Here is a 14,958-nt window from a genome sequence, read left to right as displayed (position 1 = left end):
AAGAATCAAACTGAAACAGCTGCCTGAAGAACTTTTCTACCAAAAATTGCTTCAGAAGAAGAAAACACATCAAAATGGTAGAATTTAGTATGCAAAGAAGACCAAGTTGCTGCTTTGCAAATCTGAACAACCGAAGCTTCATTCCTAAACGCCCAGGAAGTAGAAACTGACCTAGTAGAATGAGCTGTAATCCTTTGAGGCGGAGTTTGACCCGACTCGACATAAGCATGATGAATTAAAGATTTCAACCAAGATGCCAAAGAAATGGCAGAGGCCTTCTGACCTTTCCTAGAACCGGAAAAGATAACAAATAGACTAGAAGTCTTTCGGAAATTCTTAGTAGCTTCAACATAATATTTCAAAGCTCTAACTACATCCAAAGAATGCAATGATCTCTCCTTAGAATTCTTAGGATTAGGACACAATGAAGGAACCACAATTTCTCTACTAATGTTGTTAGAATTCACAACCTTAGGTAAGAATTTAAAAGAAGTTCGCAACACCGCCTCATCCTGATGAAAAATCAGAAAAGGAGACTCACAGGAAAGAGCAGATAATTCAGAAACTCTTCTAGCAGAAGAGATGGCCAAAAGAAACAAAACTTTCCAAGAAAGTAATTTAATGTCCAGCGAATGCATAGGTTCAAACGGAGGAGCTTGAAGAGCCCCCAGAACCAAATTCAAACTCCAAGGAGGAGAAATTGACTTAATAACAGGTTTTATACGAACCAAAGCTTGTACAAAGCAATGAATAACAGGAAGACTAGTAATCTTTCTGTGAAAAAGAACAGAAAGAGCAGAGATTTGTCCTTCAATGAACTTGCAGACAAACCTTTATCCAAACCATCCTGAAGAAACTGTAAAATTCTAGGAATTCTAAAAGAATGCCAAGAAAAAAGATGAGAAAAACACCAAGAAATGTAAACCTTCCAGACTAGAAAATATATCTTCCTAGATACAGATTTACGAGCCTGTAACATAGTATTAATCAGAGAGTCAGAGAAACCTCTATGACTGAGAATCAAGCGTTCAATCTCTATACCTTCAAATTTAAGGATTTGAGATCCTGATGGAAAAAAGGACCTTGTGATAGAAGGTCTGGTCTTAACGGAAGAGTCCCCGGTTGGCAAGTGGCCATCCGGACAAGATCCGCATACCAAAACCTGTGAGGCCATGCTGGAGCCACCAGCAGAACAGACGAGCACCCCTTAGAATCTTAGAAATTACTCCTAGAGGTGGAAAGATATAGGCAGGATGATACTTCCAAGGAAGTGACAATGCATCCACTGCCTCCGCCTGAGGATCCCTGGATCTGGACAGATACCTGGGAAGCTTCTTGTTTAGATGAGAAGCCATCAGATCTATTTCTGGAAGTCCCCACATTTGAACAATCTGAAGAAATACCTCTGGGTGAAGAGACCATTCGCCCGGATGTAACGTTTGGTGACTGAGATAACCCGCTTCCCAATTGTCTATACCTGGGATATCAACCGCAGAAATTAGACAGGAGCTGGAATCCGCCCAAACCAGAATTCGAGATACTTCTTTCATAGCCAGAGGACTGTGAGTCCCTCCTTGATGATTGACATATGCCACAGTTGTGACATTGTCCGTCTGAAAACAAATGAACGACTCTCTCTTTAGAAGAGGCCATGACTGAAGAGCTCTGAAAATATAGATTGGTAATCTCACCTCCTGAGATTCCCAAACCCCTTGTGCTGTCAGAGACCCCAAAACAGCTCCCCAACCTGTCAGACTTGCATCTGTTGAAATCTCAGTCCAGGTTGGAAGAACAAAAGAAGCCCCCTGAATTAAACGATGGTGGTCTGTCCACCACGTCAGAAAGTGTCGAACAATCGGTTTTAAAGATATTAATTGAGATATCTTTGTATAATCCCTGCACCACTGGTTCAGCATACAGAGCTGAAGAGGTTGCATGTGAAAACGAGCAAAGGGAACCGCGTCCAATGCAGCAGTCATAAGACCTAGAATTGCCATGCATAAGGCTACCGAAAGGAAAGATTGAGACTGAAGGTTTCGACAAGCTGAAACCAATTTCAGACGTCTCTTGTCCGTCAGAGACAGAGTCAAGGACACTGAATCTATCAGGAAACCTAAAAAAGGTTACCCTTGTCTGAGGAATCAACAAACTTTTTGGTAAATTGACCCTCCAACCATATTCTAGAAGAAACAACACTCATAAAAGACTGGAAAGGCTCTTTCTAGTGAAAATGAGCAAAGGGAATTGAATCCAATGCCGAGGCCATAAGACCTAAAACTTCTATGCATATATAGCAACTGAAGGAAATAATAGAGACTAAAGGTACCGACAGACGGAACCCAATAGAATTATCACTTGTCTGATAGAGACAAAGACAGTGACACAAACTTTCTGGAAACCTAAAAAAGGTGACCCTTGTGTGAGGAAAAAAAGATCCTCTAAATATGTCCTGAAGAGCAAGTGAATCATATGAGATTCCGCATCCTCAGAAAATAATCTGAATGAAAACAGAAAAATGAAAATATGCATTTAATGTATCTAATGAAAACAAATAATGCTATCAATGACCATAAAAAGGCAAAATAGTTTGAATAAAACTCCAAACCCGGTTCCTAAAAAAGGAACTGGAAGAAATACCCCAGAAGATTCCAGGTCTGAGCAGCGCTTGAACCCCATGGGTGCCTAGCCATGCTTCAACCGTACCCAAAATATATAGGACAGAAACACACTTAAAGGAAGTGTTAGCCTTACTGGAATAAAATCAAAGAAATTTGGACAAAATAGAACCAAATAAATTTCAAAGAAGTCTTAACCTGTCCCTTACCAGCCAAGCTGGAATACGGCACGTACATCGCAATATTAGGGAGCTGATTTCGAACTCCAATTACAAACATGTTACTTGGGAAAGAACTCAGGAATTCGTTCCTTAATAAGAACAACTAAACTAGTATAAGCTTAAAGTTTTAGTCTTAGAACTCAATCTTGAAGCCCAGAGTAACAGTTAAGAATTGAATCCAATTATAAAACAAATAATTGATTATCTTAGAACAAAATTCTAGCTAAAATAGCTAAAGACATAGATTAACCCTCATTTGGAAAATATTCAATAAAATGAAGACACAAATGAAATTATTAGCATGATAGTCCAGTTTAAAGGACCAGTCAATACAGTGGACTTGCATAATCAATAAATGCAAAACAACAAGACAAATGCAACAGCACCTAGTCTAGTAAATGTTGTCCTTTAACAATGCTAAAATAAATCATAATCTGATACTTGATCCTAAAGTAAACAGAAAAAATGAAGCAATTGCAATATCCAAATAAATCACAGGACCAAGAAAAGTACCTGAAACTAAATAATTTTCCATAAATAAGATACAACTTATCTAAAGGAAAATAAAAACTATTTTGCTATAGAAACAATAGCATAATTAGTAGAAGTAGAGATAGCCCCAATAAATTGGAGAACCCTCCAAATTGAATTTAACTGCTGGCAAAGAATATAGTTTAAAACCTTTAAAAAAGGAATAAAAGAAAATTCTCAGCCTATTCTATTCCCTAGAATGGGGAATTGGAAAGAAAACCTCTGAAAACACAGAAGAAATAAATAGGCAGAAATAGTGTCAGCTAGTCTTAAAGAACTAGTTACCTTAATATCCAAAATAATCAACACCTCTTCAACAAAGAACAAATGTACTTTAATAATAGAAAAATAATAAAAAAGTAGATTTGTTAGTGTCAATATCTGATGGAGAAAATTTCTGAAAGAGAAAAAACATCATCAGAGAAGGATAAATCAGTATGTTGTTGGTCATTTGAAACTTCAATAATTAAAAAAGAAGTGAAAAAAGACCTAAAAATTTTATTAGAAGGCACGAAGTCAGACAAAGCCTTTAAAATAGAATCAGAAAAACAGAATTTATGTTTACCTGATAAATTACTTTCTCCAACGGTGTGTCCGGTCCACGGCGTCATCCTTACTTGTGGGATATTCTCTTCCCCAACAGGAAATGGCAAAGAGCCCAGCAAAGCTGGTCACATGATCCCTCCTAGGCTCCGCCTACCCCAGTCATTCGACCGACGTAAAGGAGGAATATTTGCATAGGAGAAACCATATGATACCGTGGTGACTGTAGTTAAAGAAAATAAATTATCAGACCTGATTAAAAAACCAGGGCGGGCCGTGGACCGGACACACCGTTGGAGAAAGTAATTTATCAGGTAAACATAAATTCTGTTTTCTCCAACATAGGTGTGTCCGGTCCACGGCGTCATCCTTACTTGTGGGAACCAATACCAAAGCTTTAGGACACGGATGAAGGGAGGGAGCAAATCAGGTCACCTAAATGGAAGGCACCACGGTTTGCAAAACCTTTCTCCCAAAAATAGCCTCAGAAGAAGCAAAAGTATCAAACTTGTAAAATTTGGTAAAAGTGTGCAGTGAAGACCAAGTCGCTGCCCTACATATCTGATCAACAGAAGCCTCGTTCTTGAAGGCCCATGTGGAAGCCACAGCCCTAGTGGAATGAGCTGTGATTCTTTCAGGAGGCTGCCGTCCGGCAGTCTCATAAGCCAATCTGATGATGCTTTTAATCCAAAAAGAGAGAGAGGTAGAAGTTGCTTTTTGACCTCTCCTTTTACCAGAATAAACAACAAACAAGGAAGATGTTTGTCTAAAATCCTTTGTAGCATCTAAATAGAATTTTAGAGCGCGAACAACATCCAAATTGTGCAACAAACGTTCCTTCTTTGAAACTGGATTCGGACACAAAGAAGGCACGACTATCTCCTGGTTAATGTTTTTGTTAGAAACAACTTTCGGAAGAAAACCAGGTTTAGTACGTAAAACCACCTTATCTGCATGGAAAACCAGATAAGGAGGAGAACACTGCAGAGCAGATAATTCTGAAACTCTTCTAGCAGAAGAAATTGCAACCAAAAACAAAACTTTCCAAGATAATAACTTAATATCAACGGAATGCAAGGGTTCAAACGGAACCCCCTGAAGAACTGAAAGAACTAAGTTGAGACTCCAAGGAGGAGTCAAAGGTTTGTAAACAGGCTTGATTCTAACCAGAGCCTGAACAAAGGCTTGAACATCTGGCACAGCTGCCAGCTTTTTGTGAAGTAACACAAACAAGGCAGAAATCTGTCCCTTCAAGGAACTTGCCGATAATCCTTTCTCCAATCCTTCTTGAAGAAAGGATAGAATCTTAGGAATCTTTACCTTGTTCCAAGGGAATCCTTTAGATTCACACCAACAGATATATTTTTTCCATATTTTGTGGTAAATTTTTCTAGTTACAGGCTTTCTGGCCTGAACAAGAGTATCAATAACAGAATCTGAGAACCCTCATTTTGATAAGATCAAGCGTTCAATCTCCAAGCAGTCAGCTGGAGTGAGACCAGATTCGGATGTTCGAACGGACCTTGAACAAGAAGGTCTCGTCTCAAAGGTAGCTTCCATGGTGGAGCCGATGACATATTCACCAGATCTGCATACCAAGTCCTGCGTGGCCACGCAGGAGCTATCAAGATCACCGACGCCCTCTCCTGATTGATCCTGGCTACCAGCCTGGGGATGAGAGGAAACGGCGGGAATACATAAGCTAGTTTGAAGGTCCAAGGTGCTACTAGTGCATCTACTAGAGTCGCCTTGGGATCCCTGGATCTGGACCCGTAGCAAGGAACCTTGAAGTTCTGACGAGAGGCCATCAGAACCATGTCTGGAATGCCCCACAATTGAGTAATTTGGGCAAAGATTTCCGGATGGAGTTCCCACTCCCCCGGATGTAATGTCTGACGACTCAGAAAATCCGCTTCCCAATTTTCCACCCCTGGAATGTGGATTGCAGACAGGTGGCAGGAGTGAGTCTCCGCCCATTGAATGATTTTGGTTACTTCTTCCATCGCCAGGGAACTCCTTGTTCCCCCCTGATGGTTGATGTACGCAACAGTCGTCATGTTGTCTGATTGAAACCGTATGAACTTGGCTTTCGCTAGCTGAGGCCAAGCCTTGAGAGCATTGAATATCGCTCTCAGTTCCAGAATATTTATCGGTAGAAGAGATTCTTCCCGAGACCAAAGACCCTGAGCTTTCAGGAGTCCCCAGACCGCGCCCCAGCCCATCAGACTGGCGTCGGTCGTGACAATGACCCACTCTGGTCTGCGGAAGGTCATCCCTTGTGACAGGTTGTCCAGGGACAGCCACCAACGGAGTGAGTCTCTGGTCCTCTGATTTACTTGAATCGTCGGAGACAAGTCTGTATAGTCCCCATTCCACTGACTGAGCATGCACAGTTGTAATGGTCTTAGATGAATGCACGCAAAAGGAACTATGTCCATTGCCGCTACCATCAAACCTATTACTTCCATGCACTGCGCTATGGAAGGAAGAGGAACGGAATGAAGTGTTTGACAAGAGTTTAGAAGTTTTGTTTTTCTGGCCTCTGTCAGAAAAATCCTCATTTCTAAAGAGTCTATTATTGTTCCCAAGAAGGGAACCCTTGTTGACGGAGATAGAGAACTCTTTTCTACGTTCACTTTCCATCCGTGAGATCTGAGAAAGGCCAGGACTATGTCCGTGTGAGCCTTTGCTTGAGGAAGGGACGACGCTTGAATCAGAATGTCGTCCAAGTAAGGTACTACTGCAATGCCCCTTGGTCTTAGTACCGCTAGAAGGGACCCTAGTACCTTTGTGAAAATCCTTGGAGCAGTGGCTAATCCGAAAGGAAGTGCCACGAACTGGTAATGCTTGTCCAGGAATGCGAACCTTAGGAACCGATGATGTGGATAGGAATATGTAGATACGCATCCTTTAAATCCACCGTGGTCATGAATTGACCTTCCTGGATGGAAGGAAGAATTGTTCGAATAGTTTCCATTTTGAACGATGGAACCTTGAGAAACTTGTTTAGGATCTTGAGATCCAAGATTGGTCTGAACGTTCCCTCTTTTTTGGGAACTACGAACAGATTGGAGTAGAACCCCATCCCTTGTTCTCCTAATGGAACAGGATGAATCACTCCCATTTTTAACAGGTCTTCTACACAATGCAAGAATGCCTGTCTCTTTATGTGGTCTGAAGACAATTGAGACCTGTGGAACCTCCCCCTTGGGGGAGGCCCCTTGAATTCCAGAAGATAACCTTGGGAGACTATTTCTAGTGCCCAAGGATCCAGAACATCTCTTGCCCAAGCCTGAGCGAAGAGAGAGAGTCTGCCCCCCACCAGATCCGGTCCCGGATCGGGGGCCAACATTTCATGCTGTCTTGGTAGCAGTGGCAGGCTTCTTGGCCTGCTTTCCCTTGTTCCAGCCTTGCATTGGTCTCCAGGCTGGCTTGGCTTGAGAAGTATTACCCTCTTGCTTAGAGGACGTAGCACTTGGGGCTGGTCCGTTTCTACGAAAGGGATGAAAATTAGGTTTATTTTTGGCCTTGAAAGACCTATCCTGAGGAAGGGCGTGGCCCTTACCCCCAGTGATATCAGAGATAATCTCTTTCAAGTCAGGGCCAAACAGCGTTTTCCCCTTGAAAGGAATGTTAAGCAATTTGTTCTTGGAAGACGCATCCGCTGACCAAGATTTCAACCAAAGCGCTCTGCGCGCCACAATAGCACACCCAGAATTTTTCGCCGCTAACCTAGCCAATTGCAAAGTGGCGTCTAGGGTGAAAGAATTAGCCAATTTGAGAGCACGGATTCTGTCCATAATCTCCTCATAAGGAGGAGAACCACTATCGATCGCCTTTTCTAGCTCATCGAACCAGAAACACGCGGCTGTAGTGACAGGGACAATGCATGAAATTGGTTGTAGAAGGTAACCTTGCTGAACAAACATCTTTTTAAGCAAACCTTCTAATTTTTTATCCATAGGATCTTTGAAAGCACAACTATCTTCTATGGGTATAGTGGTGCGTTTGTTTAAAGTAGAAACCGCCCCCTCGACCTTGGGGACTGTCTGCCATAAGTCCTTTCTAGGGTCGACCATGGGAAACAATTTTTTAAATATGGGGGGAGGGACGAAAGGTATACCGGGCCTTTCCCATTCTTTATTTACAATGTCCGCCACCCGCTTGGGTATAGGAAAAGCTTCTGGAGGCCCCGGGACCTCTAGGAACTTGTCCATTTTACATAGTTTCTCTGGGATGATCAAATTCTCACAATCATCCAGAGTGGATAACACCTCCTTAAGCAGAGCGCGGAGATGTTCCAACTTAAATTTAAATGAAATCACATCGGGTTCAGCTTGTTGAGAAATTTTCCCTGAATCTGAAATTTCTCCCTCAGACAACACCTCCCTGGCCCCCTCAGACTGGTGTAGGGGCATATCAGAACCATTATCATCAGCGTCCTCATGCTCTTCAGTATCTATAACAGAGCATTTTGGCTAAAATGTTTTTGATAGAATTATCCATTACAGCCGTTAATTGTTGCATAGTAAGGAGTATTGGCGCGCTAGATGTACTAGGGGCCTCCTGAGTGGGCAAGACTGGTGTAGACGAAGGAGGGAATGATGCAGTACCATGCTTACTCCCCTCACTTGAGGAATCATCTTGGGCATCATTTTCAGTGTCACATAAATCACATCTATTTAAATGAGAAGGAACCTTGGCTTCCCCACATTCAGAACACAGTCTATCTGGTAGTTCAGACATGTTAAACAGGCATAAACTTGATAACAAAGTACAAAAAACGTTTTAAAATAAAACCGTTACTGTCACTTTAAATTTTAAACTGAACACACTTTATTACTGCAATTGCGAAAAAATATGAAGGAATTGTTCAAAATTCACCAAAATTTCACCACAGTGTCTTAAAGCCTTAAAAGTATTGCACACCAAATTTGGTAGCTTTAACCCTTAAAATAACGGAACCGGAGCCGTTTTTATCTTTAACCCCTTTACAGTCCCTGGTATCTGCTTTGCTGAGACCCAACCAAGCCCAAAGGGGAATACGATACCAAATGACGCCTTCAGAAAGTCTTTTTTATGTATCAGAGCTCCTCACACATGCGACTGCATGTCATGCTTCTCAAAAACAAGTGCGCAATACCGGCGCGAAAATGAGGCTCTGCCTATGATTAGGGAAAGCCCCTAGAGAATAAGGTGTCTAAAACAGTGCCTGCCGATATTATTTTACAAAAATACCCATATTAAATGATTCCTCAAGGCTAAATATGTTATATATGAATCGATTTAGCCCAGAAAATGTCTACAGTCTTAACAAGCCCTTGTGAAGCCCTTATTTACTCTGTAATAAAAATGGCTTACCGGATCCCATAGGGAAAATGACAGCTTCCAGCATTACATCGTCTTGTTAGAATGTGTCATACCTCAAGCAGCAAAAGTCTGCTCACTGTTCCCCCAACTGAAGTTAATTCCTCTCAACAGTCCTGTGTGGAACAGCCATCGATTTTAGTAACGGTTGCTAAAATCATTTTCCTCTTACAAACAGAAATCTTCATCTCTTTTCTGTTTCAGAGTAAATAGTACATACCAGCACTATTTTAAAATAAGAAACTCTTGATTGAATAATAAAAACTACAGTTAAACACTAAAAAACTCTAAGCCATCTCCGTGGAGATGTTGCCTGTACAACGGCAAAGAGAATGACTGGGGTAGGCGGAGCCTAGGAGGGATCATGTGACCAGCTTTGCTGGGCTCTTTGCCATTTCCTGTTGGGGAAGAGAATATCCCACAAGTAAGGATGACGCCGTGGACCGGACACACCTATGTTGGAGAAATATTTCTTATAAATCTTCTAAATATTTCTTGTACATAAAATGTAAGAATGGAAATATATAAAGCATAAACACTAATGGATTCTGCATGTAAAAGTATATCATAATACCTTATTACAAACCATAGCTAAAGATAAACATTTATAACATTTAAAATAAATGAACTTAGCTTTGGTAGAACTGAAACTCAGTTAAGCGTTTTTCCAGAAGTGGCTTCTGATTCAGGGACAATCTGAGACATCTTGCAATATGTAATAGAAAAAACAACATATAAAGCAAAAATGATCAAATTCCTTAAATGACAGTTTCAAGAATGGGAAAAAAATGACAATGAACAAGCTTCTAGCAACCAGAAGCAATAAATAATGAGACTTAAATATTGTGGATACAACAATGACGCCAAAAATGGCGCCACATCCGGAAACGCCGACATTTTTTGGCGCAAAAACGTCAAAAAAATGACGCAACTTCCGGCGACACGTATGACGCCGGAAATGACAAAAAAAAATTTTGCGCCAAGAAATAGCGCCAAGAATGACGCAATAAAATGAAGCATTTTCAGCCCCCGCGAGCCTAACAGCCCACAGGAAAAAAGTCAAATTCTAAGGTAAGAAAAAAATGATTTATTCATATGCATTAATCCCAAATATGAAACTGACTGTCTGAAATAAGGAACGTTGAACATCGTGAATCAAGGCAAATAAATGTTTAAACACATATATTTAGAACTTTATATAAAAGTGCCCAACCATAGCTTAGAGTGTCACAGAAAATAAGACTTACTTACCCCAGGACACTCATCTACATGTAGTAGAAAGCCAAACCAGTACTGAAATGAGAATCAGTAGAGGTAATGGTATATATAAGAGTATATCGTCGATCTGAAAAGGGAGGTAAGAGATGAATCTCTACAACCGATAACAGAGAACCTATGAAATAGACCCCGTAGAAGGAGATCATTGAATTCAAATAGGCAATACTCTCTTCACATCCCTCTGACATTCACTGCACGCTGAGAGGAAAACCGGGCTCCAACCTGCTGCGGAGCGCATATCAACGAAGAATCTAGCACAAACTTACTTCACCACCTCCACAGGAGGCAAATTTTGTAAAACTGATTTGTGCTTGTGGTGAGGGGTGTATTTATAGGCATTTTGAGGTTTGGGAAACTTTGCCCCTCCTGGTAGGAATGTATATCCCATACGTCATACGTCACTAGCTCATGGACTCTTGCTAATTACATGAAAGAAATGTATATTATTCTCAGGATATTCTTTCTTTCAATAGATTTCTAGCATTTATTTAGTGTTTGATGTCTCTTATTTAGCTTACTAATTAATTTATTGCTAAACAGAAGGACAGTTCTCATAACTTCTATAACTCTACATTAGATTTATCACTGTCAAACAGACTACAATGCTGCATACTCCATTCACATTGCTAGGGTCCCAACATCTTTGTATCATATCACTTATAATTAAGAGCATCATTTCCTATTACTAATTACCTTTTCAATTCACTTCAAATTCAATTCTCTACAACCCACGCTTCTCAATTTACACCTTCATTAAGTATTTTATCAGGCCTCAAATATTTCAGTGGTGAAGACACCCAAACAATCTCTCTATTATGTGCCATAAACACATAGTAGAATTGTAATTACATTGATGAATGCATTCTAGTGGATTGTATTTAAGGGACAGTCTGCTCCAGAATTTTTATTGTTTAAAAAGCTAGATAATCCCTTTATTACCCATTCCCGAATTTTGCATAATCAACACTATTATATTAATATGCTTTTTACCTCTGTGAATAACTTGTATCTAAGCCTATGCAGACTGCCCCTTATCTCGGTTTTATTGACAGACTTGCATTTTAGCCAATCAGTGCTGACTCAAATAACTCCACGGGATTGAGCACAATGATATCTAGCACACATGAAACTGTCAAAATGCACTGAGATAAGAGGTGGCCTTCAAGGGCTTAGAAATAAGCATATGAGCCTAGCTAGGTTTGTCTTTCAACTAAGAATACCAAGATGAAGCAAATTTCATGATAAAAGTAAATTGGAAAGTTGTTTAAAATTGCATGCCCTATCTGAATCATGAAAGTTTAATTTTGACTAGACTGTCCCTTTAGTTATATTCTTGCACCACAACAATAACATGAAAAATGTAATGGCACAGTACTGGTGTCAAAGGAAATCAATGCTTATTTACTTTTTCTGATTGTCACTGTTTAAGTGCTCATTTTAATATCAACACGTAAAAGATCGTTATAGCTATCAAACTATTTTTTATTGAGTGAATGGTACATAAAATAATTTTGAAGCTAAATAGGATTTTCTGATTTAAATCCCACTCCAGTAAGCTTGCACTATTCGCAGTGAATTGTATACAAGGGTGTGTACTGTAGACAAAAGAAGAAGGTTTGTTAATAAAGGTAGCTTCATATTGTATGGTACAATTAGTTACCTGTCCAGTTTGATAATGACGTGCAAATTGGTTTACAAATCGATAATCGCTGGCAAAATATTCCATAAGAATAGATGGAACTTCAGCAAAATCTGTTGAACACCTGGTCCCTTAAAAATGAACAGAAAAAATACTTGTGAAAGAATGCAGTAATAATAGGACTTGCATACGTGTCTCTTTGAACAAGACCACCATGTGGTTTGATTAATATCAATAAAACATCAAGCATGATGTTGGTTTGCAGACTTGAGTGTCTATCTGGAGCCAGGTGGTAGCCTCAGATATATTATCTATTTAATTCTAGTTATACAATATAGTGCCCATTTTCAAATCAAGTAAATCTATGATATGCATCATCTTGCTAGGTGTACTTTACACTAAAACAGAAAGCAACAAAATGGTTACTGTTCTCAAATACTAAGCAGATAGTAAAAAACAATTATCTATGTCCTGAAAACAGATCACATGATTGCATGAGAACAGTTCAATTAGTAGGTTAAAGGGACATTAAACACTAAATAAATGCTAGATAGAATGATGCATTCAAAGAAAAGATTAGTCCGAGAATAACATGTAGATGTATTTTTTTAAAGTTTCATTTGTTATTTAAATACTGATAAAATAAGTGTAAAGTTTTAGTGTCTATAAATCAATAGGAGCTGCCATGTTGTAACGTAGATTACCTTCTCTGCTGTGGCCAATTAGGGACAGTTATAAATAGGTCACTAGAGTGTGCAGCCAATTGCTGTGTGGAATAGAACAGTGTTCTGCACTTCCATTTCTAACAGGAACTGAAAACCTCACAATTTCAGAATCGAATTACAGAAAAAGGGAACAAAATAAATAATGAAATATTTTGCTATATAGGATTTATAATTTTATGTTACCATCTTAAAGTGTTTAATATTCCTTTAAGTTCTTGGACTTTCTGAAATAGGCATATCCCACTAATCTGACCCTCAAAGATTAATATCGGAGAGCTCTACTAATTAATGCAATCAACTTCTGTAGGGATTGATATCTTGAGTCTGAATACTGTGTTTATTGTTTCTAAGGCTATTTTGACAGAATCCAGTAGTACATTGAGATTTTAATACATTAATGTAATTGCTGTATTCCTATTATCGGTTTAAAGCAAGCATAGCTAACTGGCAGACTGAGGGCAACATGCTGCCCTTGGCACTAGTTTTCTTGGCCCTTCAAAAAAAGCAAAATTATGTCTGAAATTGTTCTGTGGCACTAGGAAAAAGCATAACTAAAAAAATGTGTGTTTTGGGGTCACCACAATTCAGAAGAGTCTTCTGGTAGGAACATCAGTAGACAGAAAGTAACCTGCAACCTTATCTAAATCTATTGTATAATTATATCACTTTATATTATTTGTTAAATAGCAATACATTTATGTGGGACCTTAAAAGGGATATGAAACTCAAATTTATCTTTGATGATTAGGCCGGACAGATAGCTCCTTGTGCTAATGCACTGTTACAGAGATCTGTGGCAACCCAAGGGTGGCAGGTTCGATCCCGGCAATGTCCAATCAGCCTTTCATCCTTCCGAAGTCGATAAAATGAGTACCATTAAGTTGGGTAATATTAATACCTGTTATCAGTGCCACGAGTCGATTAAGTTCGAGGTTGTGAGCTATACAAGTATCCAATTAATTATTATTAAGATTCAGATAGAGAATACAATTTTAAACAACTTTCCAATTTACTTCAGTTATCTAATTTACTTTATTCTCCTGGTATCCTTTGTTGAAGAAGCAGCAATGCATTACTAGGAACTAGTTAATGCACTGGGTAAGCCAATAACATGAAGCAAATATGTGCAGCCACCAATCACCATCTCCTGAACCTCACCTGGATATCCTCTTTAACAAAGGATAGCAAGATAACAAAACAATTTAGGTAATATAAGTTTATTGGAAAGTTGTTTAAAATCACATGCTTAACCTGAATCATGAAAAAATATAAATATATTTGGGTTTCATGTCCTTTTAAGGCTTCTAAAATACTTATTTTGTTGTGCTTGTGTGCTAGGAAGTTGGCCATCACTGGTTTACAGTATACATGATAACTAGGTCACATACATCCAATAGCTAGGTCCAATTCATACTTTGAGAAATAAGCATACAAAAAAAAATTATGCTTACCTGATAAATTCCCTACTTTCTATGGTAAGGAGAGTCCACAAAATTCCTTACTGTTGGGAATGCATCCCCTGGCCACAAGGAAGTGGAAAACACATCCTATACCAAGAGATTTAATATCCTCCTACTTCTCTGACCCTCTCAGTATTACATATAGCCAAGAATTGGAAGTAGAAGTAAGAAAGATAGGGTGATAGATAGCAGACGGTTTCCTGTGGGAGGAGCTGCTCAGTATCGCATGCTGAGACTGGCGTGGTGCACGGAGAGTGAGCAGCTTGTATAACGATCTCCTACGGCCATCTCTCCCGTTGTTGGCGCAGAACAGCACCCTAGGGAGCAGGGCAAGTAGACTCTGGCCCCGGTCGGAAACCCCTAAAAAGACTTTTTATAACGGCTTTTAGTCCGAGCCGCAACTTCAAATTATGAACAATAAAGAAAAAGAAAGAGTTGGAAAAGAGAAAAAAGGCTAAAAATAATACCGTCAAATCTGGTACCTTGGGTCTGTGATTGTGTTCACTGCGTGTGCCCTGGGGATCCGGTGGCTGGTGGCGGTGTTCACTGGAGTCGGAGCCGGTGGCAGCAATAGAGATT

The 14,958-nt window shown here is 39.6% G+C and overlaps 1 protein-coding gene across 1 annotated transcript in view; it reads right to left on the bottom strand.

Annotated features, from left to right (window-relative positions):
- The window catches only part of MIPEP (mitochondrial intermediate peptidase), a 506,392-nt gene that overhangs the window by 218,669 nt on the left and 272,765 nt on the right, over positions 1–14,958 (bottom strand). The window contains exon 14 of the mRNA XM_053708504.1: positions 12,216–12,325. Within this exon, the coding sequence (XP_053564479.1) occupies positions 12,216–12,325 (110 nt within the window). The remainder of the gene's footprint in view (positions 1–12,215; positions 12,326–14,958) is intronic.

This window comes from Bombina bombina, chromosome 3, assembly GCF_027579735.1.
Source record: "Bombina bombina isolate aBomBom1 chromosome 3, aBomBom1.pri, whole genome shotgun sequence".
In the NCBI taxonomy this organism is placed as follows: domain Eukaryota; kingdom Metazoa; phylum Chordata; class Amphibia; order Anura; family Bombinatoridae; genus Bombina; species Bombina bombina.
This window is presented reverse-complemented; position numbering and strand designations above follow the sequence as displayed.